Here is a 26,354-nt window from a genome sequence, read left to right as displayed (position 1 = left end):
ATAAGCATTTATTTATGAAGCACCTACTATGGGCCACGCATGAACCTTACAACTGTTATCCATTCGACCCTCACAACAGCCCTGTAAGAGAGGTGCTGTTATCACCCACTTTACAGTTGAAGAAACAGAGGCAAACAGAAGTTAAGTGACTTGCCTAGGATCACACAGACAAGGAAGGCTGGATTTGAACTCCTGTCTTTCTGACTCCAGATCCAGGGCTCTTTGGTGCCCCCTAGCCGTGAGTTATGCCTCCATCTAAGACTGCCCATTTCCTCTGGCATGTTCCTACAAAAAGAGCCTGGCCTAAATTGGCCACCTTGGGGTTATTCAGCACTAATAAGGCCCTCCCTCCCTCCCTCCCTCCAAACTGGGAAACGAGCAGCCGTGACTGGGAGCAGCCTCCCTCCTCACCTCCTGTCCACTGCTGCCTGGTGCCCCTCCTCCTCTGACCCTCCAGCCCCCTCGCCCGGGCTATGGCAGTGGCTGCCGGGGTCATGGCAGGATCTCTTGGGCTCTAAACCAAGAAGGCATTTATTGAGCACTTCCAGTACGCAAAGCTCTGTGCCGAGCTCTGAAATACAGGGAAGAGCAGGACAGGAAGCCACCTGCGTGGCACGGAGATGGCCCGGAACTCTCAAACCCAACCAGCAGCCTGTAAGGACTGTCCTTTGGGCCAATCAGACAAGAACCAGCCACCTGAGTAAGGCCAAAAGGCTTGTCAGCCGGGTTGTGGGGGCGAAATTCAGAAAGACTCCACGGAGTGGTGGAAGGACTGAGGACCTCACTAGCACATCATTCTCACACCGAGATAGATCAGTGTGAGGCATCCGGGGGATGGAGTACTGGACCTGGAGTTGGGAAGACCTGAGTTCAAATCTGGCTGCAGACACTTACTGGCTTTGTAGCCCTGGGAAAGTCACTTAACCTCTGACTACCTCAGTTTCCTCATTTGTAAAATAGGAATAATAACAATATCTACCTCCCCGGCTTGTTGTAAGGATTAAATAAGAATATTTGTAAGGTGCTTTGCAAATCTTCAAGTGCTACATAAATGTTAGCTGCTATTCATTTTCTTCTCCTCCTCCCCCTCCTCAGCCTTTGGAAGTGTGAAGAATATTATATTTCTCCTTTCAGGCTGTCTGCTTCCTCAGATCAGGGACCCTCTTTCGTTCTTCTCCAACTAACTCTTTGGAACCTATTTGAAGGTCAAATGTTTGTTGAAATCAAAGTTTCTGAATTGAGGACATGAAGGAAGGGTCTGAGACCCCTCCCCCCCAGGGCAGACCAAGAAGTGGGGCAAGAACCGCCTTCCAGAAGCAGTCAGTGAAGAGTGTGGCCTGTGGCCAACGGGGACTCGCAGGGGTTCTGGAGGAGGAGAATGAGAGAAAGGAAGAGACTAGAGTCTGGGGCAATGCTCAGGAACAGCTAAGGAGGGCCTGAAGCAACAGCCATGAAGCTGGGATGGAGGGGACGAATGCCAGAGAGTGCCGAGATAGGAGGACATTGCAAGCAAAGACCAGCGGGAGTGAAGGGAGCACAGAGAGGCAAATGAGCTGGAGGCCAGATGGTGAAAAGCTTGTGAAGACCATCCCCTATGCCTCAATTTCTCTTCCTCCTGTTTCTCTCCCTTCCTCCCTCCCCCTCCCTCTGTCTCTGTCTCTGTCTGTCTCTGTCTCTGTCTCTCTCCCTCTCTGTCTCTCTGTCTCTGTCTCTGTCTCTCTGTCTCTGTCTCTCTCCCTCTCTGTCTCTCTGTCTCTCCCCCTTTGCCTCTCTCTGTCTCTCTCTCTATCTCCCTCCCTCTGTCTCTGTCTCTCTATCCCCTTTCCCTCTCTTTAGCTCTCCCAGCCTTTAGGGCTGGCTGTGAAGTGCTGGTGAAAGGATAGAGTTTCATACTTCCTGAGAACCAAGTCGGGAGAGAGAGGGAGGGAGAGAGAGAGAAAGAGAGAGACAGAGAGAGAGAAAGGAGGAAAGGGAGAGGGGGAGGAGAAAGAGAGAGGGAGGGAGGGAGAGAAAGAGAGACATAGAGCGAGAGAAAGGAGGAGAGGGAGAGGGAGAGAGAGAAAGAGAGACAGAGAGAGAAAGGAGGAGAGGGAGAGGGAGAGAGAGAAAGAGAGACAGAGAGAGAAAGGAGGAGAGGGAGAGGGAGAGAGAGAAAGAGAGACAGAGAGAGAAAGGAGGAGAGGGAGAGAGACAGAGAGAGAGAAAGGAGGAGAGGGAGAGAGAGAGAGAGAAAGAGAGAGACAGATACAGAGAGAGAGAAAGGAGGAGAGGGAGAGAGAGAGAAGAGACAGAGAGGGAGAATGAGAGAGAAGAGACGGAGAGGGAGAGAGACAGAGGCAGAGAGAAAGAGGGAGAGAGAGACAGAGAGACAGAGACAGAGAGACAGAGAGGAGAGACAGAGAGAAGGAGAGACAGAGAGGGAGAGAGACAAAGACAAAGGGAGGGGGAGAGAGAGAGAAGGAGAGAGAGAGGGAGAGAAGGAGAGACAGAGAGGGAGAGAGACAGAAACAGAGGGAAGGGGGAGAGAGAGAGAGAGAGAGGAGAGACAGAGGGAGAGATGGGGGGGGGGGGTCACACAGAGTGAGAGATAGAGACAGACAGTAGGTGGAGCAGGAGGCCCAATGACTGAGTAAATGAATGGGGCTGAGAGAGACATGCTATTGTACCACAAGTCCAGTATTTATAGGAAATTTTGCTTCAGTAACTAAAGAAGCATCACAACATAATGAACCAATCAGGAATTAGGGGGAATACAGGAAAGGGGGGGGCACAGCTGTGCAGTTCGGTCGTGGGGATGACAAGCTGTTTACACCAGACTACAAAGGTTTCTTTGGTCTTTGCATACATGTATTCTCCTTGTCCATGAAGGTCTGTTGCCTCAAAGGAGTAGTGCTTAAGCTCTGTGGATATGGTTCAAGGCTTACTGCCTCGGGAGCTGTGCCATGCAACTTTAGCCCACCCAAGGGACATCGCAGTCCTTATCTAGAGCCCAGCCAGATGGCCACTAACAAAGTCCTGTAATTCTTGCTTTGAAAGCAGCCTTGCTAACGATCTCAGAGCATAAGTGCAGAAATGCCTTTTGTTGCCGCTTTCCTCAGTGGACCTAAAGTGTCCTATGGCTTCATCAGTGGCCTTTAGGATAGGAGGACTTGTTCATTGCACTGACTCTTTGAATCAGCAGTCAAGGGATATGGGTGGGAGGGGTCTTGGAGACCATTGGATTGTGCGTTGAAGGCTAGAAGGGTCCTTTCAGGTCTGTGTTCTCCCCTTCATTTTACCAATGAGAAACCCGAGGTCCAGAGAGGGGAATGGATCTGTCTGAGTTCATACAGGTGGTCATTGATAGAGCAGGATGTCAGTTCAGATCCTCTCACTCCAGAGTGCTTTCCACTACCAAAGTGGCTAGGGAACTCAAATTCCTGATTTTACAGAGGAAGAAACCGAGGCTCTGAGCGGATCACTGACTTGCTTGAGGTTACACGGCAAAGCCAAGGCTTACGTCCAGTTCTCCTGCTCTTTTGACCTCTTGCCATTCCTTTCTCTCTAGATATATGGTTGAATTCTTATCTATCCCGTCGCAAACCACCTGCATTTAACATGAATGTAGGCTTAGCCTTCAAAGACGACCCCAAGACTGAGTTTAACGACCAGCTCACACGAGCTACCAACATGACCATTTCCATCATCCGTTTCATGAGGGCCTTCAGAAATGGCTTGCTTGAGCCGGAGGTGCTGCACCTCTACCCAAACAAGACAGATACGAAGCTCTTCAAGGAGTGCATCCGCTGGATTCCCAAGGCCATCGTGTGCCAGATCGCTGCCATGTTTAACGTCTACCCCATGGACATGTCGCCCAACTTCAGGCTTTTCAACACCGCCCGTCTGCCCAAGTTTACCCGGGACATGCTTCACACGGAAGAGCGGGCAAAGCACATTCTGGTGCTAAAGAATGGGAACTTCTACGTGTTTGACATCCTTCACAAAGACGGGACAATGATCAGGGCCTCGGAAGTCCATGCCAATCTCAAGTATATTCTCTCTGACAAGAGCCCCATCCCCGAATTCCCCTTGACCTATCTGACCACTGAAAAGCGCGACACCTGGGCAAAGCTGAGGCAAGACCTCTGGATCAGTGGCAACCAGGAAGCCTTGAAGAAGGTGGAGTCGGCCATCTTCTGCCTGTGTCTGGATGATCTGTTCATACAGGACCCCAACCACCTGACTCAGATCATGCTGCTTGGCAACGGGTACGTAAGGAGCCAGAGATAAATGTCTGACAGCACTAAGGTTCCATCTTCTGAGTAGGCCATTTACTAATCAATGGGTACCAATTGCCAAACTAAGTGGGACCAGCCCCCTTCTTCAGTTTAGGGGACCCCAAGTACAGGGGGAGATGCTTTTCTACAGTAAGCATAATTACGGCCAATTCAATATGAGGAAATCATACAGCATTAGGTCATCTGATAGAAAGATTGGGGACTTTCCAGTTTGGGAGGGGGAGAGTGAACAGGTGGAATTCCCTAAATTCAGAAAAAAGAAGCATCCCACTCCTCCCGAGTGTCTGTAAACCAACTATCGAAATTCTACCCAAAGGGGATCCTGCGGGTACCTTATTATTGTGAGAACTCATTGATAATCAGGACTTCTGAAAACTCTGAACCTTAAACTCTCCAGTTCAGGTACCACAGCCATTCCAGGGGCACTTGCCAGGCCTTACTGAAAAAAACAAATTAAACCCAACCCTTTCCTCAGCTCAGAAGAAGTAGGGATGGAGAGCAGGAGGCAGGCCTCGAGAGGGCCTCCTTGACAAGGTCCCTCAGTGGATGCCAGAGTAGAAAGGCTGTTGGCTGGGGGGTTGGATTTCTAACTCAACGTAACGGATTGCCAAAAACTGTAATGAGCAAAAGTTGAAATGACTGAGGAAACGAAAGCTTGCACTTCCCAGCAGATCAATTTAGTAAGCAACGTATTCCAATTACTCAATAAATCGGGACCAGGCCCCTTCCTCAGCTTATGGTAGAGCTCAAATCTCAAATACGGGAGTGGGGGGGGGGGGACAGACTTTTATGAATTGAAAACAATTCATTAAATAAGACCAATTCATTAAAAGGAAACAAGTAACCAGGATGCCACATTAGGTAGTCTGATTCCTAATTACAGCTTTCTAAGTTGCGAGGGAAAGAGTGAGCAGGTACAGTTCCCTGAATTCAGAAAAAGAGGCATCTCCCTCCCTCCACGTCTTTGTAAATACCCAAAGGGACAGGGAAATAATAACTCTTTGATCAGCATGGGGCCAGTTTGCAGATAGGACACCTAGGTTGCTTTAGATATACAATTAGGAGAAAACGCCTTCCATCAGTCTTAGCAGCTGCCTGCATTTCTGGTCAGCATGACCCAGGCCCCTTCCTAAGGGTCTCTAAACCCAGCAGGTATAGGTGGTCCAGTTTCACAGCCACTCAGGACTGGGTACAAACAGTGCAATATGGTTTTCTCCCAATGGAATAAACTTTTCTCACAGGATAGAATTTGGACTCTGCCCCTAACTGAATAGAAAGGGAACTGATCTAACTCCAGAACTGAGTCACAAGCTGGAGTCACTGTGGTCCATCCAGTTCCCACAATTAACCAGTTGCTCTCCTGATCCCCTCGATTTCCTCACAGGTATAACCGCTGGTTTGACAAGTCTTTCAGCCTAATCCTTACCAAAGATGGCTCCGCTGCCATCAACTTTGAGCCTTCCTGGGCTGACTTGCTGACCATTCTTCGCTTCATGAAAGACGTGCTCCAAGACAGCATCCAGGCACCTGCCATCCTGCCCCAGGAGGACCCCGTGGCCTCTGATGCCTCCAGTGCCGTGAGGAAGCTCAGCTTCAATCTGAACGACTCCCTGAGGGCAGGCATCCAGAGTGCCAGAGTCAGCTATGACTTGTCAATGCAGACATTCTCCAGCCAGCTGGTCCATTTTGAGAAGGGGGGCAGCCTCTTCATAAAGCAGCAGGGCATAAGCCCGGATGCCATGGTCCAACTCGCCTTCCAGATGGCGTTCCTCTCTTTGTATGGCCACGTGGTGTCCTCCCATGAGCCATGCAGCACTGCTGCCTTCAAGCATGGCCGGTCAGAGGTTGTCCACCCCACCTCCATTCATTCCATGCAGTGCTCCAAGGCTTTCATCCAGCAACCCTTGAAGTATGGTACAAATGATCTGCAGAACATGCTTTTTAAGTGCTCTGTCTACCATAAACAGCTGGTCCAAGAGGCGGCAAGTGGTGAGTGTTAGGCGGAGGGGTGAGGAATCCTCCTGGAGGGCTAGGAGGTACAGGGGGATGGGGGGGGTTTACACAGGGGTGCTGTGCTAGGCATCTGCCCCAGGCAGGGACCCACACTCTGTTCCTCCGTGCCCTTCTCTGGAAGTCTGTGTGCTTCCTGTATGCAGATCAGCCCTTGGCATCTCTTTTCCAAGGATTTCCTTGATTTAGAGATGGAAGAGGAAAAGAGAAGAAGGAAGGGGAAGGCCCTGAAAAACCACACTCCTAGAAGGGCCAGTTCTCATCCACAACTCTCTCTTCCAGGTGCCCATATCTCTTACTAGTCCTTCTACCCACAACCAGAGCACTGACCCAGAGACACAGGGAGAATCATGGAGGTACAAGTTGGGCTAAGCTCTAGAGCCATTTTGGTGAACGTGTGGCGCCCAGGTCAGCACGGAGGGGATTGCTTCCTTCTCCTCACTCCATCACACCTGAGGACAATGTTTACATGCCTTGGCCCTCCACCCAGCAGCCCAGTGGGCTTCCTGCCTCCACTGGCTGGGGTAATTGGGGGGGGCACCACATGGGCAGCCATTTGGGCATACAATTTCTAAAAGGTTTGCCATCATTGCCCTAGAGCCTCCAGGAGCAGAGTTGTCTAGGGTACTGAGTGTCATAAGAGATTTTCCTATTCAAAGAGAAGAGAGTTTAGACTGAGAAACAGGGTTTCTCCTCCTTTCCCCATGTTGATCTTAATCAGACCATCAGGGTCCCTCTTTCTCTAATTCTGGTTCTCCTGGAGGGCACTGATGAACATTAGGGTGTGCTTCCTGAGAGGTTGCTCTGTTCTCCTCCTCCTCCTCCAGTCAAGGGGCTTTTTAGCACCAAATATTAACTCTCACAAGGTTTTTATGTAGAGCTCTTCAAAATTTGCCCTGAAGCTACCTTCCACATCCTTGTTGCCCTACTACAAGGACCAAGTTCTGTATTATTTAGTCTGAAGTCTCACTGCCAAGGCTTGGCACAGCCCTCAGGGGTATGTCTATGGTGCTTTTAGCCAGCCCCCAAGAATTTGGAGATTTCCCTGGCCCTGACTTTAACTCTGACACAGGTGGTTGTGGGGAAGGGTGGTCAGCTTGTGCTTTGACTCATGCAGTTTCACCCCCTTAGAGTGTGGAAATCCCCACTCACTGCCTACCTTTCATACTGTGTCCAGTGGGAGAGCCCCTTTATTTCTTCAGTTTTGATTTCTTTTTTTTTTTGAGATGCTTTGTAATGATCAGTTGGAAGGGAATGGCTCCAAGATTCTGCTACTATGCTGCCATCTTGGCTCCTCCCTCTCTGAATATGTCCACAAGAAGTTTTTGGTTTTTTTTTTTAAAGAAAGCTAACTTGGGTAATCAGCCAGCATTGATTTAGCCCCTCCACTGTCCCAGGTACTATCCTAAACACATTCTGTGCAATTTCTTGGTCTTTGCTTCAGGGAACTTAGTTCTGCTGGGGGAAGTAGCATGCATGCACTCTCCTTGAGAGCAGGAATGGGCTCAATAAGCACACAGCATGTATAATGTTTCATCCATTCATTCTTTTATTCAAGTAGTTAAAAAATGCAGACCAAGTCCCTAACCCTAAATACTTCAATAACTAAATCTACAAGCATTTATTCAATCCATACCTAATTGTGGAAGGCACTGGACTGGCTCCTGGGGATACAAAAAGAAGGAAACAATCTCTGCCCTCAAGGAGCTGCTATTCTAATGGTGGAGATAATACGGGTAGAATAAAGATAAAGAGAACAACCCAGTGCAAGGTGGCTCATTACTAGGTACTTGGGCATTGGAGGGAGTTGGCAGTTGGTGGGAGCAGAGAAGGCTTCATAGCAAAGATGGTACTTAAGCTGGGTCCTGAAGGAGAGCCAGGATTCTGAAGAGTGGAAGTGAGGAAGGAGCACATCCCCAGCCTGGGGGACAGACAGCAGGCACTGAGGGATGGAGAGTTCTCTAGGGGATATGGCTGATGATACAGTAAAGAAGACCAAGAGAAAACAATTAGCTAGGTAGGAAAAGAAGTAGGAGAGAGCAGTGTCACAAAGAAGATTGGTGTGGCCAGATCATGGGTTGGTAATGAATAAATAACATATAATGAGGCTTAGGGATCTAGGTAGTGGAAGGTAGATTGATAAGAAGCCCATCAAAGTAGTCTAGGTCATAGGTGATGAGGGTCTGAATTCAGGAAGGGGCATGATAATTGAGAGAAAGGGACTGATATCAGAATTATTGTGGAGGGAGCAATGAAAAGAATCAGCAGCTGATTGCATCTGTGAGATGAGGGAGACGGAGGCAATCAAGGAAGCCAAAAATGTTATGAACCTTGGAGACAGGGAGGAGGCAGTTCCTTGACAGAAATAGGGAAGTTTGGAGGCACAGAATTGGAGAACTGGAATGGGCTTCAGTGGCCATCTAATCCTCATCATAACAGATAAGATCAGTTGGCTTGGGGATTGAGAGGATTGATTCTGTTTTGGACATTTTGAGCTTGAGGTGTCCCTAGGAAATCTAGTTTGAAATATCCCATAGGCAGCAGAGGAGAAGAGACTGGAGTTAGATATGTAGATATGGGCATCATTTCCATAGAGAAGACAATCCCATGGGAACTCATAAGCTCCTCAAGAGACCGCTGCACAGAGAGAAGATGAAGGGTCCCAAGCAGAGCCTCAGGGAATCCACAATGAGGGGACGTGGCATGGCAGAAGAGCCAGCAAAGGAACCAAGAAAGAATAGTTAGCCATGTAGGAGAAGAACCAGGACAGAGCAGTGACACAGAAACCCAGAGAGGATCCAGGAAGAGAGAATGATGGCCAGTGCCAGAGGCAGCAGATATTAGGAAGGATGAGATCAGAGAAGACCATCAGATCTGGCAATTAAGAGATCAATAGCAATGGAGAAATCAGCAACTATTTCTTAAACCTGCTAGGAGGACTAGGCACTAGTAAGGATCAGGGACACAAAGAAAAAGTGAAAACAGCACAGTCTTGTCATGGTGTGGGGAGGAGGCAACAATTCAAGAAATAGGTACAGGTGAGAGTGACCTGCAAGGAGATGCTCTAGAGAAAAGAGTACCAGGCCCTGTGCTAAACACTAGGGATACAGAAAGGCAAAAGTCAGTCTCTCTCTGGAGTTCATAGTCTAATGGAGGAGACAACGTGCAAACAAATGTGGACAAATGAGGTATAGACAGGTATAAGTAGGAAATAATTAAGAAGAGGAAGGCACTAGAATGAAGTGGGATTAGGAGAGTTTGCCTAGGTTGTTGAGTTTATAGAGGAGAATAAAGGATAAGAAGATGGAGGAGGCAACTGGGTAGCTCAATGGATTGAGAGATAAGCCTAGAGCCAGAAAGTCCTAGGTTCAAATCTGGTCTCAGACCCTTCCTAGCTGTGTGACCCTGGGCAAGTCACTTCACCCCCATTGACTATCCCTTGCCACTCTTCTGCCTTGGAACCAATACAAAATATTGATTCTAAAAGGATTTTTAAAAAAGACAGGGAAGATAGGAGGAGCCCAACAGAGAAGGGCTTTGCATGCCAAAGGACTGTATATTAGATCATGGAGGCCATGGGAAACCACTGGGAAATTTTATTGACTTGAGTAGGGAGTGGGAGTGGGATGGGGAAGAGTGTGATGTTTTCAGAATTATGATTTAGGAAAATCGTTTTGGCCACTGAGTGGAAAATGAATTGAAGGGAGGAAATACTAGAGGCGCGGGGTCCAATTACAAGGTTATTATGATGGTCTAGTCAAGAGGTGTGAATTAGGGTGGTGGCTGTGTGAATGGAGAGAACAACAGCACATATGTACATAACCCTTACAATGTGGCAGGCACTGTCCTCTCATTTGCCCCTCCTAGGATACAGGTGTTATTATCAACATTTGATAAATAAGGAAATTGAGGCAGAGGCTAAGTGACTTGCCCAGGGTCACTCAGCTACTAAGTGTCTGAGGCTGGATTTTAACTCAGATCTTCCTGACTCTAAGCCTGGTGCTTTAACAACTATGATACCACTTAGCTGACTGTGAAGAGGAAAGATTGGAAAAATGTAGAAATACAAAGGTCACAGTGTGTCAGTTACTCATTAAGGTGAGGGAGAAGTGGGGAATGACCATATGATTGCAACCTAGATGACTGGAAGAATGGTGATGTCCTCCACTATAATAGGGAAATTTGAAGAGGGACATGTTGAACTATGGGACAAACATTGATGAACTAGGACCGTAGCTCAGGAGAGAGGCTAGGGCTGGATATACAGGGCGTACCCAAAGTCTTGTTGCATTTTTACAGTAGATATTCCCTCTATAGTCCTGGGAATCATTTGCACAGAGATGATTATCGGATCTGTGGAAGTTTTTGAGATCCCCGGTGAGAAAATAGAGAGACGGAAGAGAAGAGGGCCCAGAACAAAGCCTTGGAGGACCCCTAAGAGGTAAAACATAGAAGGACCATCTAGCAGAAGAGACTGAGAAGGTGCAATCAGACAGGTTAGTGTCAAACCAGAAGAGAGCTATGCCACAAAACCCCAGAAAGAAGAGGGAGCTCAGCAGGGTCAAGGCTACAGAGAGGTCGAGAATGAGCAGACAAGCTTTGACAAGTAAGAGAATTCGCCACTTTGAAAAGATCCATTTCTGTTGAGCAATGAAATCAGAATACAGACTGAAGAGGAGAGAGTGAAAGGAAGCAGATTGTGAGAATAATGGTGGGGCAAGGCTTAAGTGGAAACCGGTCAAGGATGTGAGAGGAGAGGACTATGGGAAGTACAACTGGTTATGGTAAAGATTAGAAAGGAAGGTAAGTAAAGTCAAAGCAAGGGGAGTGGTTTGAGAAATTACTGAGGGGTAGAGAGATTGAAGGTTGCAATGGGGGCAAAGAATAGGTTTAGGAAGGGTGATGCTTAAGAAGAGTTAGATATAGAAGGTTATGGTCAGAGAGGAATGTCAGTTTCTTTTTTTTAATTTTAATTTTAATTTTTTAAAATATTTTTCCACATTTACCTGATTCATTTTCTTTCCTTCCCCTCTTCCCTCCCCCCTCCCAGATTTGACAAGCAATTCCACAGGTTGTACAAATGTTATATTCATTTTTGCAATAGAGCACTCTTTTAAAGCCCAAACCCCCAAATTACATACCCATATAAACAAATAATAAGTGATAAGTTATATGGTTTTATTTTGTGTTTCTACTCCCACAGTTCTTTCTCTCAATGTGGATAGCATTCTTTCTCCTAAGTCCTTCTGGGGTGTCCTGGATTATTGTATTACTACTGGTAGTAAAGTCCATTACGTTGGATAGTCCCACAGTGGTTCACTTTCTGTGTACCATGTTCTCTTGGTTCTGCTCATTTCACTCTGTTTCAGTTCATTGAGCTTCTTCCAGTTCATATAGAAATCCCCCAGTTCATCAAGGAATGTCAGATTCTAAATAAGGAAATGCTTGTGGGTAATAGTGAGATATGGTGTATGAGCATCCCTGTGAGTGGCTAAAGTTGATCATAGGGTTTCAAGAAATTGAGGAACTAGGAATATATGGGAGCATCAAGATGGATCTTGGAGCCCCCTAATATAGTGGGAGCCAGAGAGGGAAGGGAATGAGCCAGGGGGTGGCATCTTTAAGATAAAAGGGAGAATTTTCCAGGCATTGATATCAATAACCATCATGATTTGAATACGGCGAAGCATTTTAATTGATGTACTCCAAAGCACAAGAGGTTGCTGAGGATGACATCAAAAGAAAAGTCCAAAAGTGGTAATGAGGAGAACGGAATGTTTTGAATCCCTTTCTAGGTCTAGTGTGTTGGAGGTATAGGGGGAAGGGTCCACCGTGGCAAGTAGAGAAGTGGATGGGAGAAGATGACCAAAGATGGAGAGTCACCTGGAGAAAGCCAAGTCTCAGTAAAAGCAAGTAAATGGAAGGAATATGAAAGGAAGAGGTCTGGAAAGAATGGGCAACCCAGGGGAAAGTGGGAAAGGCTGCATTGGCAGTTAAAGGAGAAGAGCTGAGAATGGTAGGGATGAGAGCACTTGTTTAATCCGAGGTAGCCGAAGGAGATTCAGTAATGTAGCTGAGGGAGAGGAAAGGTTGTAGGAGTTAGTGGATGGCAGATGAACTATGATGCTCCCCCAAGGAGTACTATAGCAGGCCAAGAGTGTTACGCCTCTTACTCTTTCAGACTAGGGAATGCCCTGCCTATCAGCAAAGACATAGAGAAGAAGAACTTCATCCAAGAACAATGACCCTTGAACTGGAAAGGACCCTATAAAACTTCCATAGAGCTGAGACACAAGATAAATAAGGAAATTATAAAATAACATCTCACCTAGCTTTTCTTAAGCAGTTTATCACTAGACCCAAATAAACTACCTTTCAGGCAGATGTGATTACCCAACTTCTGTCACTGATCTTTGAAAGATCACAGAGAATAAGAGAATCACAGGAAGACAGGAGAAAGATTTTTTAAAGGGAAATAATGGAATCTGCAGACTAGAGGCCAATGAGCTTGGGAAGAGTTAATGAGCTTCCAGAAAAGGAGGCAGTTATCAGAAAAAGCTCAGACTATGCCAGACTAACTTCGCTTCTTTTTTTTTAAGCATTACTAGATTGTATCAACCATAAAAAACCCATCCCTCAAATATAGAGGAATCCTGGTTGAATTGAAAAGATAATTTATTAAAAGGAAAAATAATTAGACCTGCATGTCAAGGGACATCCAGAATGGAAACTCTGTGGCCCGAGAGGGGTAGGGACAGTTTATGCTTTCAGCCCCACAAAACATGGTTTGAAGAGGAGTTGGGAATGAAGAATGAGTAATCTCTTCCAGGGACAGGTGGAACACAGAGGCACCTTGTTTCAGGAGCTTTGGTAGCAACAGTTAACCATAAGGCTGGTTTAAGCCAGCTTAGGCTGCTTCAGGTAAAGTTTGTGATGGACAACTCAGCACCATGAAGGCATCTGAGAGGCAAGTTCCCAGTTGACTCTTGTGAATTTTAAAACTACTCCACCCTAATCAGACCATTCTTTAGAAGATCTGATTTAGCTATTTCCTGATCAATAACAATGGAGAAACTTGGAATAACAGAATCAGATCTTGGAAACTCCACATTCTCCACCCTACTCAGTTTAACAAAATTTTGAAAGGTCTGCATCAAACTCAAGATTTAATTATCCGAGGAGATGGCCTTCAACAGACATGTGCAAAAAAAAGGACAGACCTCTGTCTGGCCTAAGTCAAGCTAAGTCAAGCTAAGTCCTCATTGGTACAGATGAGATGCAGAAAAGTGATGTAAGTGATGTAAGTGCCATATAAGGCACATCAGTTTCTGCCTCTTTCTCATTTTCTCTGGAGAGGCTACTCTGGCTGGCAGCATGCTAGGAGTTCTGACATCTTGGGAGTAATGGCAGTTATTTGTTTGGGTTTTGGCCGTGAGTTTTGTCCTTGACCTGGTTGAGGTTCAGGCAACTCAGCTGAGCCCGTTTTGGAGTTCTGGTTGATTCCTTCCTCCTTCACACTTTCCTTCTCCCTTCTTAAAATCTTCTCTACTATATCAATTAAATCACCATAAAATTTGGCATCTGACTTGGGTATTTTATTATTTGGGATTTCCCTTGGTGACCACTTAAATTTAGATTTTTTTCAGTCTCAACCATAACTTCACCCTTTACACTCTTTCCTGCAAACAGACTTACTCTGTGTCTGGTGCATCCATGTAGTAACGGATCTCATGACATCTTAGTTCCAATATTTCCACAGTTGATAGGTCAAGGGAATACCATCAACAGAGTTTACTTGTGTTTAGGCAATGCTTTTAGAAATTCTCTCATTGTCTTCCCCTTAACCTAGCTAGCTCCTCCTACAAACTTCACTATTTCTGCTGTGGGCACTGCCATCTCTCCAGGTTCACAGTTATAGAGTTATCCCTGATTCTTCTCTCTCCCCTATCACCCAGATTCAGTTCATTGGCACCTCCTTAATTCTACTTCCTTTTTCCTCATGTTTCTCCTCTTCTCTCCACTCACACAACTGCTACTCTAGTTTAGGTCTTTATCACTCCTAGCCTGGACCACTAAAATAGCCGCCCTGGTCTCTCTGCTTCCATTTAGCCTCTATCTAGTGACCAAAACAATCCTTCAAAGGCATAACTCTATCCAGCCGGCTCAGGAATCTGCAGGAGCTTCTGATGGCCTCTGACATAAAATAAAGCCTTCAAGCTAGCTGCAGTCTGTGTGTCTAAACCTTACACCCCTTCACAGACTTAGTAGTTCAGCCATACTTGGCTTCTTGGTGCTTCTCAAACTCAACATTCTAATTCTTCTTAGGCTCTGTGCCCCCATTCTGGGATCCAACTGCTTCTCACTTCTTTGATGGCTGAACTTGGGGGCCCCATCCTAGGGGAAGATCCCTCCAGGAGTATTTCACGCACCTCCCACCCCCAAAGAAGAAGGGCACAAGCTTCTCACCAGAGTGAATATGTGCCATTTCGTGTGTGTACCCAGGCCTGGCACAGAGGAGGGATGGAAACGAATCCTTCTTTGTGGGTGAGATGGAGAGAAGTGGGCTCCAGCACATTCGATGAGTTAGTGCCAGACCGATGGCCAGCCATGGCCTGAGGCCAACTGTAGAAGGCACTCCAGGGAAGGATTCTGGCCTTTGGTCATGAGTGTCTTCATGGGAGGTGTGGATCAAGTCACAGAAGGAGGCCCAGTCAGGGAGGATGGACGACCTGTGAGACAGTAGAATCCAAAAAAGGCCTTTTCACGCTTGAATGTGGAACCACGTAGAATCCATTCATGTTGCCGAGGAAAGAATGCAAAGTCACATGCATGCATCAGAAAACTCAGATTCACCAACACAAAACAGGGAAGGTGTGGCTGAATTATCCTGGACCCAGAAAAGACCTGGTTATATGTTCTAACAGAAATGAATCCTGGAGGCACGCTAGAGGTATGATTATTTCGTTGTAAAAGAGAGAGAAAAAGAGAGCAAAAGCTATTCCCGAATCTTTCTAACTTCCAGCCTGCCCTGGTCCATTTGACAGTGCTACAAGGGGCCCCAGAAATGAAGGCCAGTCAAGGAGCTGGCTTGGTCTGAGATGGGACTCTCTGCCTGCCCCATTGGGCTTTTGATGGGACAGTCTGGTCAGGTGTCCTGACCCTCAGGCATCGCACCGCGCATGGTTCAGGGGCTTTGGCTCACCGTTCACTGTCCCGGGCATGTGCCAGCTTATATGTTTGTGCTCATTTCACACAGACGGCAGGGCAGGATGAGATGTCATGGCCAAAATCCCAGATGCACAGTTAGGCCATGTTGAGGCAGAGATGAGAACAGCTCCATCAGCCTCTACCTTAGCGGTCTGTCTCCGGAACTTATCGTTTAGTTGAGGCACCTCATCTTCGGAAGCTATGGACAAGTAGGAGGGCGGCTTTCCTCGGGTGGGCTTGGATTATGCCCCAGGAGAACCTGCTCTAGGAACTGAATCTGAGTGGCCCAGAGAAGAGGAGACTCAGGGAGAGGGGATATGATTTCTGTCTTAAGTATTTAAAAGACTGACCTCAGGAAAAGGGGTCAGACTTGTTCATCCTCACTTCAAAATCCAGAACTAGGAACAATGGTGGAAACTGCCAAGTGGAAAATTTAGGCTGGATAGCTAGTGGTAGTCTCTCGGTGACCGAGAATGACAATTGTCTTTGTGCATTATCATCTATTGATGTACCCTCATGTGGCTTTGGAGTCCAAAGGCTGAGGCGCAGAGTTTGTGGCACGTGGGACATGGGACACCAGTTGTTACGGGAGGTGCAGGTGTGGCCTGGTGTTGGTGTTCACGCGCAATGGCAAGACGTCGACAGTGCTCATCTTCAAAGGTGGTGGCAGCATGTTTAATGTGGGCTCGCCAGCTGCTTCTGTCAGAGGCAGCGAGTTCTAGTTGCTTTGGTGTCATGCCAGCCCACTTCAAGTTGGACTTTAGCTGATCCTTGAATCTTCTCTTTGGTCGGCCTTGTTTCCTGAGTCCAGCTGACAGTTCACCATAGAATACCTGTCTTGGTATTCGCTGTGGGTCCATGCGGAGGATGTGTCCAGACCATCGTAGCTGGGTTTGAAGGACCAGGACTTCGATGCTGGTGGAGTTGGCTCTGTCGAGGACTTCCTGGTTGGTGATTCGGTCCTGCCATCGGATCTTCACGATTGACCGGAGAGAGCATTGGTGGAATTGCTCCAGCTGTTTCATGTGCTTCCGGTACAGTGTCCATGTCTCGCAACTGTACAGGAGCAAGCTGAGGACCACTGCGTTGTGCACTTCGAGCTTCGTCGCAATGCTTACACCTCTACGTTGGAGGACTTTGCAGCGCAGCCAACCGAGTGCCTGGCTGGCCTTTTGGATCCTGGTATTGTGGTCTAGGGACCTGTCGTTGGCCATGGTGCTGCCCAGATACTTGAAAGTGTTGACATTAGAAAACTGCGAGCCGTCGATTGTAATGCTCGGCTGGTTAGTTGGCCTCCCTGGTGCAGGTTGGAACAGCACCTCTGTTTTGCTGAGGCTGATAGTCAGGCCAAACAGTTTTGTGGCGGTGGAGAACCTGTCCACAATGGTTTGGAGATGATTTTCTTGGTGGTCTATGAGAGCACAGTCATCTGCAAAGAGAGCTTCCAGGATGAGTCTCTCTGTTGTCTTTGTTTTTGCGGTCAGGCGGCGAAGGTCAAATAGTGAGCCATCCAGTTGGTATTTGATGTAGACGCCCAGGTCTAGATTCATCACAGCATGTCATAATACTTGGGTGAAGTATAGGTTGAATAGTACCAGAGTGAGGACACAGCCTTGTTTCATGCCATTGGAGATGTTGAAGCGATCAGAAGTCTCTCCACCAGATAGGATTTCCCCTGTCATATCGACATGAAAGAGCTGGATCAGTTTGACGAATATTGCTGGGCAACCGAGCTTGCTGAGAATCACCCACAATGTGTCCCTGTTCACTGTGTCGAATGCCTTTGTCAGGTCTATGAAGACAATGTAGAGACTCAGGTTCTGCTCAAGGCATTTTTCGTGCATTTGCCTCACCGTGAAGACCATGTCGATGGTGCTATGATCTGGTCGGAAGCCACATTGTGATTCAGGCAGGTTCTGCTCTGAAACAGGTGACAGGAGTCTGTTGAGTATAACACGGGCGAGGATCTTTCCGGCAGTGGAGAGTAGTGAGATGCCTCTGTAGTTGTCACAGGCTGCTTGTGAGCCTTTATTCTTGTATAGGGCTACGATGGAGGCATCTCTGAGTTCTGGGGGCATGTCTTCCTCTTCCCATATGCTGGTCAGCACTATGTGGAATGCCTGGAGCGCCTTTCCATTTAAGGCCTTGTACACCTTGGTTGGGATCCCGTCTTTACCAGGTGCCTTGCCTGCACTCATTTGTTTAATGGATATCAGAGAAAATTTCCAACCAAATGAAATTAAATGAATGAAAGCTACTCTAAAAACATTGGGTTTGAGAGCTCACAGGCTCCCTCTAGCCAGAAGTCTTTAAGCAAAGATTATATGACCACTCTTTGGGGCATGTCCCTGAGGAGATTCTCATTTAAGAACAGGCGAGACTAGATGGGCCCTGAGGATCTGATCACCTTTAAGATTCCATAATTCTGAATTAGGTCGTAGATGCTAGTATCTGGAGTTAAATGGGAAAAAGATCTCAGAGATCATCTAGTACAACCCATTCATTTCAGAGTTTGAGAAGCAAAGGCCCAGAGAGTGTAAATGCTTTGTTTGAGGTCACACAGGTATCCAGAGGGGCAGGTTGGGGCTGGGCCCAGAGTGATTTTCCTGAGCTAAAATGCTGCCATTATTTTGGTAAATTTTCACAGGTCAGGGATTTGACAGACACTTGCTCGCTCTTCGGATCTTGGCAGACACCAAAAAGGGTTATTTGCCCGAAATCTTCTTCGACTCTGCCTATTCTCAGATCAATCACTGCTTCCTCTTCTCAAGACCTCTGAGTAACCCAGCACTGAATTTTGGGGCTTGTATGCCCATAGTGTCAGATGGCTTTGGGATCATTTATTCCGTGCAAGAAAACGGCATCATCTTCAATATCACCTCTGTTTCTAGTCGCAGTGTCTGGGACTTCATGCAGAGCCTAGAAAACAGCTTGGAAAAGATTATGATTGCTTTAAAAGGGAAGCCCATTACCAAATAGTGCTTCCTAACCTCCCACAGAATGAAACACATGAGTTGATAAGGATGAAATGGGATGAAAGAGGAATCGGAGCCTTTCCCCAAGCCCAAAATAGCCAAAAACCTCAACTGGGAGTTGGCGAAATCTTGCCTCCAACAGGAAGTCTGAAACCCACTGTCCATATATTCTAGGACTTCACGATCTTTCAGGAATATATGTTGGATGGTTTATGTGATCATCTTAGAAAGGTTTCATATACCTGTAGTTGTTGCCCTCCCTGTCCTGCTCAACCACGTCTTCTCTATTTTCCATCTGTCTATCTCAGTCATCTGTTTCTGTCCACTTGTTTACCACCTTTCTATCAATAATCCATATTGAACTATTAATATAATTTATCATCTGTCATTTTTCTATCAGCTACTCGTTTATCACCTACCTGTTAATTTATTTCTAGATCTTTATCTTTAAATCTACCACTTATCATCTGTGTCTATCCATCTCTCCATCTGTGTCTCGTACATCTATCATCCATTATTTGTCTAACTATTGAGATCTCTCCATATTCATTTGTCTACCTATATCTGCTCATCTTTCCATCCATCCCATTATCTATTGCTTCAACTATCTTTATAGCTTTCTTTTCATCTCCATAAACTATATTTCTTTTCAAATCTATCTTCTTCCAATAAAAATTGAATTATCTGGAACGCTTGAGTTCCCCTTCACCATTTTTTCTTTCACTTCTTGCTCAAAGGCTTTCTAAAACGTCTCAGCTCATGTCCTGCAGAGCAGAGTTAATGGAGAGAATTCCATCTCACTCTCATGACCAAGACTTTCCCAGTACTGATTTGAGGGGGATCATTATGGAAACTGTCCCTTTGAACAGTAGTGCAGTCGAGAGTGTCCAGGATCGAGCTGGATGGAAAGAGAGCCTCCGATTCATCCTAGGAGTGCCATCCTTTTGTTTTGTTTTGTTTTGTTTTTTAAATAAATCTCTGATACCAGCTGGATTGGTCATTTATCGATTTTTTTAAGCAGAGCGCTAGAAGTCTTTTGACTGGTTGGTGTTTTTGCTCGGTTGAGTTCTTGCTCAGTTAATTGTGGGTTGGTTGGCCAGTTGGTTTTACACCCCAGATTCCCAGCATCCCCTTTCTGTCATGCTGAGCACTGCTCGTCTATCTTCCACTCATTCCTCTGTTACAGAAAGGCCAGAGTGAGAGAGGAGATGCAGAAGGAACGAGTTGGTGCCTTCTGCATTACCTCTTTCCCGTGGATGCCAGGCTGTGCTTGTCTTTGGGAAATGGCCTCCTCCTTCTGACCTAACCCAGAGGAGGCCTCACTCTGTCCAGGTCTCAGATAGCTCAAGCTTGTGCACAGATGAAAGCAAAAGCCACGAGTGAACTGGAGATTCAATGAGCTCTTGCCAGCCTGTCTCCCTCCTCACATGTATGCACTGCAGGTCTAGGGGAATGAGGGTGAGGGATCCCCTCACTGCCTACTCCCAACAGAGGCTCTGGAGACAGTTTAGGAATCTCTTTTGCTCATAAAAAGAAGGCCAGGGCTCCGCTCACTGCCACTGTGCCTGCTGGCTGGAGGTTCAGGATGGGGGTTTTATTTGCCTTTTATTTTGTTTGTTTTAGCTTTACCCCAGATGCCCCAGAGCTTAGGACTCCCTTCAAACATCCTAGTTCTAGCTTCCCAGACACTGGAGCCATTTGGGGGAGACGTGCGGGGATGACTTCAGCATTTTCCATAGCAATGGAAATGGGTCAACCATGTCACCACAACCCCTGGAGTCCTCGTCAATAAACTATTATATGGTTACTGATTATTTAGTACTAAAGAAAAATCATTCAAGAGAATACAGGGAATACGTGAAGGTAGGGGCATCCCTGAGTAGAGGGCCTTCGAGCTGACATCTTTTCATGACATTTGCCAAAAGAATTTGATCATTAGGTCAAGTGCCTGAGCTATTGCTTTCTCCCTTCCCCATTCCCTCTGCACTTGCTGCCTGCAGGGCAGCCCTCCACCAACCATGTTTCTCCCCTCCCAAGGGGAAGGAGGGCCCTATGTTTCACTGAGAAGGAGCGCAGGGAAATTTAGAACTCCTCTGTATACACTGCCAACCCCATTGGCTCCCTAAAAGTCTAGCCCCAGGTTAGAGGTCACAGACCCCGGCTAGAGTTGAAGCTGGGCCCCTTGTACACGCCTAATGTGCGTGGAGGTCACGGTTCTTCGTCCTCCCTTCCTCACTCCCACTTTGGACCCCTCTCCCAGGTGCATAACACTGGAGGAGGGTGGCAGGAACTTGCGAGCAGTGAACCGTAAGACACCAAAGAACCATAGATCAGAAAAGAAGTCAGAAAGCTTGGTGTAAACACCCACTAAACTAGATTATCCCATTAATAGATGAAACTGGTAGGACAATCAATGAAAACTGGAATGAATATTTTTCAACATTTCTATATCAATATTTTTCATATCCTCTAAAACTAGTCTACAATGTGCTATATTTAGTTCTTTGTGATCTAATTGAGCACCTACAATGTGTAGTGTATATATTCAGTGCCAAACATGCAGAGACAAAATAGAAATAACAATAGAGATGATAGAGATGGGGAGAGAAGCTGGGCCACACCACGCACAAACAGAAGACATTTCTAGAACTCATGGTCCTTTGTGCTAGAGGTGAAACCGTATTGAGGGACTGATTTTTCAGAATATCTGAGAGAGACACAGCAGGCTAATTGGGATGTTGTATGACTACTTTCTTGCTTCCAGAAAATCTTGGTGAAGATGAAGCATAAATAATTTGAAGATAACCTCAATTAAGTAATGAGAGGGGAATGGGCACATTTCCACAAATCTTTTTCTCTAGCAAACACATCCACTATCACAGTTTCCTGAAAAGCAAAGAAAATCCTCTCTCTCTTTGTTGCTTAATAGTTCTTTTAAAAAGCATTTAATTGAATAGAGCAAAATATAGCCGTAAACACCTCTCCAATAAGATGTCTCTCATGTGTATTACGATGTAAGATTCCCTGATAAATGCAATGATGGAAATAACTTTGTTCTGAATATTAATATCAAGAGGGACAAAACAAAAACAAATATAGTCACCAAAGGTGTGTCCACCATTTCCATTGAGGAGTGCTAGAGCTTCCCAATGGAAGAAAAATTCCATACATGCTGAGGCCTCCTCAATGCTCCTGTTGGGATCAAGCATTGTATTTTACTGCATTGACTGTGGGAGCATTGAAGAACCTTCTCAATGAGATTCACACAGGAAAAATCACATGAATGAAGACTGTATACCATCCAGCCCAAGGTAGGAAGTCAAGACAGCCCATTCATTGATACCATAGATGGACAATGGTTGGGCATAAATGGAGTGAGATGAGAAGAAACACTACCATAGGATCTTGTTTTACATGAACTCAACACGTGAATTCTGGTGTGCAGGATTGCAAATTAAAAAAAGGCAGAAAAATATGTAAAATAAAAATGCCTAATTATGTACAAAATCCACACCATTTTCCCAACTGGTATAAAGTCATGTTCGACCAAATACAGACATTCTCACAATGAAAAGCAATACTTACTGAAAATCATTATGTTGTTTTGCCCCAAACATTAGCTCCTACATCAGTCTTTGTCAGGAGTTCTCACTAGTTTCAAGTTCTGTCCAAGTCAGAGCAGTGCTTCTCTTTGTCTCATTAATGCTATTTAATGGGGGCAGCTGGGTAGCTCAGTGGATTGAGAGCCAGGCCTAGAAATGGGAGGTCCTAGGTTCAAATCTGGCCTCAGACACTTCCCAGATGTGTGACCCTGGGCAAGTCACTTGACCCCCATTGCCTAGCCCTTACCACTCTTCTGCCTTGGAGCCAATACACAGTATTGACTCCAAGATGGAAGGTAAGGGTTTTAAAAAAAATAATGCTATTTAACTATTAATAATAGCCCCAAAGATGCTGGTAGTTCTGATAAGTCTAGATAAGTTGTAAAGTGCCTAGGTATGTTTGTATAAGAAATAATTTTACTTTGATTTATTTTTTATTTAATTTTTAAATTTATTTTTTTATCAATTGCATGTAATAAATTTTCACATGTTTTCCAAAGTCATATGCCCCAAATTGGCTCCCTCTCTCTTTTCCTCCCAACTCCCAGAACTTGCAAGCAATTCAATTTGATTTGTACATGTATTATCATGCAGAACATACTTCCATATTATTCATTTTTAGAAGTGAATAATATAAAACCCAAACCCCAAAACATTACCCAAGTAAGCAAGTAATAAATCGAATGTTTTCATCTGCATTCTAACTCCAACAGTTCTTTCTCTGGAAGTAGATAGCATCCTTTGTTATAAGTCCCTCAGAATTGTTCTGGATCATTGTATTCCAAGTTCACATAGGTCATTCCAGCTCTTTCCAACATCATCCTGTCCATTGATTGTTCTTTACAGCACAGTAGTATTCCATCATCATCATATACCACAATTTATCAGCCATTCCCTAATTGATGAACATCCCTTTCATTTCTAATTCTTTGCCACAACAAAAAAAAAAGAGCAGCTATAAATATATTTGTATAAGCAGGTCCTTTCCCATTTTTTTTATCTCTTTGGGACACAGACCTAATAGTGGTATTTTTGGATCAAAGGGTATGCATTATTTTATAATCCTTTGTGCACAATTCCAAATTGTCCTCCAGAATGGTTCGATCACTTCCCAACTCCACCAGCAATGCATTAGTGTCCCAATTCTGCCACATCCCCTCCAACATTTATTACTTTATTTTGCTGTCATATTAGTCAATCTGCTAGGTGTGAGGTGGTACCTCAGTGTTGTCTCAATTTGTATTATTCTAATCAAGAACACTTTCCATGATTATTGATAGCTTTGATTTCTTCATCTGAGAATTGCCCATTTATATCTTTTGACCATTTGTCAAATGGAGAATGGTTTGTATTCTTAAATTTAATATTTTTATTTTAGTGAAAAATTTCCACATAAGTTTTCCAAAGTCATATGAAACTGACAATTAATTCAATCTGAGTTATACATATATTATCCCGCATAATATATTTCTATATTATTCATTTTTGTAAGCAAATAATCTTATAGGCCCTAAAACCCCAAAACATATACCCCTCCAACACTTGTCATTTTCCTTTACTGCCATATTGGCCAATCTGATAGGTGTGAGATGGTCAGGTAAGCGTTCTTAAAGCAACACAGAGCTTCTCCTGAACTGATGCTCAGTTCATGTAACAAAAGACTCAGAAGTACTTCCTTTTCTTCAGAATGACTTGTATTCTTATAAATTTGAATTATTTTATATATTTGAGAAATGAGACCTTTATCAAAGAAATTTCTTATAAAAATTTCCCCCAGTTTGTCACTTCCCTTCTAATCTTGGTTGCATTGGTTTTGTTTGGTCAAAAACTTTCAAATGTAAAATCATCAAAATTATTCATTTTACATCTTGCAATATTCTCTGACTCTTGTATGGTCATAAGTTCTTTCCTTTGTAAGGATAATTTTATAGTTGTGGCTTGAAATCTAAATTAATTATTGGTTGCCATGGGATATCTCAAATAATAAAATACCCAAGTCAGCTGGAAATTATGGTGATTTTAATTAATATAAAGAGAAGGAATTAAGGAGAAGAGAGAGGGAGAGTAAAGAGTTGATTTAAACTGCTCCAGCTCAGACTGAGCCAGGCAGGAGTTAAAGGCCTTGGCCAAGGGGGCCTCCCCTGAGAGATAAGGGAAAGGGAAGTCAGTCTTATCACTCACCACGAGACCATCTCAAGGAAGCTGTCTGAAGGAGCTCCTCCAGGCTTGAGTTCCAGGATCGAACTGCTGCCCAGGCCTGCTCACAGGAAGTGATCAGCCAGAGCCACCTCTCTGGGAAAAGAGAGCAAAGAGAGGAAGTGACGCGCCCTATATAGATGGTTTTATGTCATTTTCCTGCATCTTATCTGTACCAATGGTAGCTTAGCTTGACTTAGGATAGCCCACGGGTCTGTCAGCTGTTTCTGCACATGTCTATCAAAGGCCAACCTCCTAGATACTTAATCCTTAAGTATGGGTGCAGATATTCCTGACCTTGTTAGACTAAGTAGGGTGGAGCAATGTAAAGTTCCCAAAACATTCCTGATTCTATTAGACCAAGTATCTCTATTATTATAATCAGGAAATAGCTATCAGATCTTCTAAAGTACGATCTGAGTAGGGTGGAGTAGTTTTAAAGTTCACAATTTATCCATAGATTTGACAAATAAATTATTCTGTATTCCCCTAATCTACTTATAAAACCACATCTACATCTTTACATCTAATTCATATACCCATTTTGACCTTATTTTGGTGTGGGGTGTGAGATGTTGATCTATATCTATTTTTTGCCATATGCCCTACTGTTTTCCACTTTTCTTAGTAGTTTTTGGCAAATAGCGAGTTCTTATCCCAAAATTTGGGGTCTTTGGATTTATCCAACACGAGATTGCTATGATCATTTACCTCCAATCTATTCCATTGATCCACCCTTCTGTTTCTTAGCCAGTACCAAATTATTTTTATGATTACTGCTTTATAGGACAGTATAAGATCTGGTACTTCTAGGCCCCCATCCTTACAGGTTTTTTTTATTAGTTCCTTTGATATTCTTGATCTTTTGTTCTTCCAGTTGAATTTTGTTATTATTTCTTTCTAATTCTATAAAATAATTATTTGGTAGTTTGATTGATATGGCACTGAATAAGTAAATTAATTTAGGTAGGATTATCATTTTTTATATTAGCTTCTCCTACCCATGATCACTTAATGTTTTTCCAGTTGTTTAAATCTGACTTTATTTATTTATTTATATATTTATTGATTATTTATATAGTTGTGTTCATATAATTCCCATGTTTGTCTTGGTAAATAGATTCCCATGAATTGTATATTATCCAGAATGATTTTAAATGGAATTTCTCTTTATAACACCCATGGTTGGTTTTGTTGGAAATATTTAGACATACTAATGATTTATATGGGTTTATTTTGTGTGCTACAATTTTGCTACAGTTCTTAATATTTCAACTATTTTTTTAGTTGATTCTCTAAGTATTTGCAAAGAGTGATTGTTTAGTTTCCTCATCACCTACTTTAACTCCTTCAATTTCTTTTCCTTATTGCTAAAGCTAGCATTTTGAGTGCAGTATTAAATGATCGTCATGATAATGCTTCATTCCTGATCCTATTGGGCAGGCTTCTAATTTATCCCCATTGCAGATGATGCTTGCTGATAGTTTTAGCTAGATACTCCTTATTTTCAGGAAAGGCCCTTTTATTCCTGTTTTCTAGTGTTTTTAATAGGAATGGATGTATTTTGTTGAAGGCTTTTTCTTCATCTATTGAGATAATCATGTGATTTCTGTTGGTTTGGTTATTGATATGGCCAATTTCTAATGTTAATCCATCCTTGCATTCCTGGTATAAATCCCACCTGATCATAGTGAACAATACTTGTGATAAACTGCTGTAGTCCCTTTGCTAGTATTTTATTTAAGTATATTTCAGGGCACCAGCATCTATGTTCATTAAGGAGACTGGCCTATAGTTTTCTTTCTCTGTTTTTGGTCTTCCTGGCTTAGGTATCAGCACCATATTTGGTTCATAAGAAGAATTTGGTAGGACTCCTTCTTTGCTTCTTTTGCCAAATAATTTACATAGTATTGGGATGAATCATTCTTTAAATATTTGATAGAATTCACTTCTGATTCCATCTGGCCCTGGAGATTTTTTTCTTAGGGAGTTCATTGTTGGCTTGTTCAATTTTTTTTCTAATATGGGATTATTTAAGTATTCTAGCCTCTCTTTTGTATATTTTTGTAAATATTCATCCATTTCAT

The 26,354-nt window shown here is 44.4% G+C and overlaps 1 protein-coding gene across 3 annotated transcripts in view; it reads left to right on the top strand.

Annotated features, from left to right (window-relative positions):
* The window catches only part of LOC100017446 (carnitine O-palmitoyltransferase 2, mitochondrial-like), a 41,993-nt gene extending 22,535 nt beyond the window's left edge, over nucleotides 1-19,458 (top strand). For 2 of the 3 annotated variants that reach the window (XM_007480155.3, XM_007480158.3), the window contains exons 4-6: nucleotides 3,548-4,247; nucleotides 5,662-6,266; nucleotides 18,142-19,458. In XM_007480155.3, coding sequence (XP_007480217.3) covers nucleotides 3,548-4,247; nucleotides 5,662-6,266; nucleotides 18,142-18,473 — 1,637 coding nt within the window. In that variant the 3' untranslated portion in view covers nucleotides 18,474-19,458. Of the gene's footprint in view, nucleotides 1-3,547; nucleotides 4,248-5,661; nucleotides 6,267-12,082; nucleotides 12,205-18,141 lie in introns of those variants that run through there. The other variant, XM_007480156.3, reaches the window with a different exon arrangement.
* The last annotated feature ends 6,896 nt before the right edge of the window (nucleotides 19,459-26,354 follow it).

The sequence above is a fragment of the Monodelphis domestica genome, chromosome 2, assembly GCF_027887165.1.
Source record: "Monodelphis domestica isolate mMonDom1 chromosome 2, mMonDom1.pri, whole genome shotgun sequence".
Lineage (NCBI taxonomy): Eukaryota > Metazoa > Chordata > Mammalia > Didelphimorphia > Didelphidae > Monodelphis > Monodelphis domestica.
Note: the sequence above shows the minus strand (reverse complement) of the source record. Positions and strands in the feature narration are given on the sequence as shown.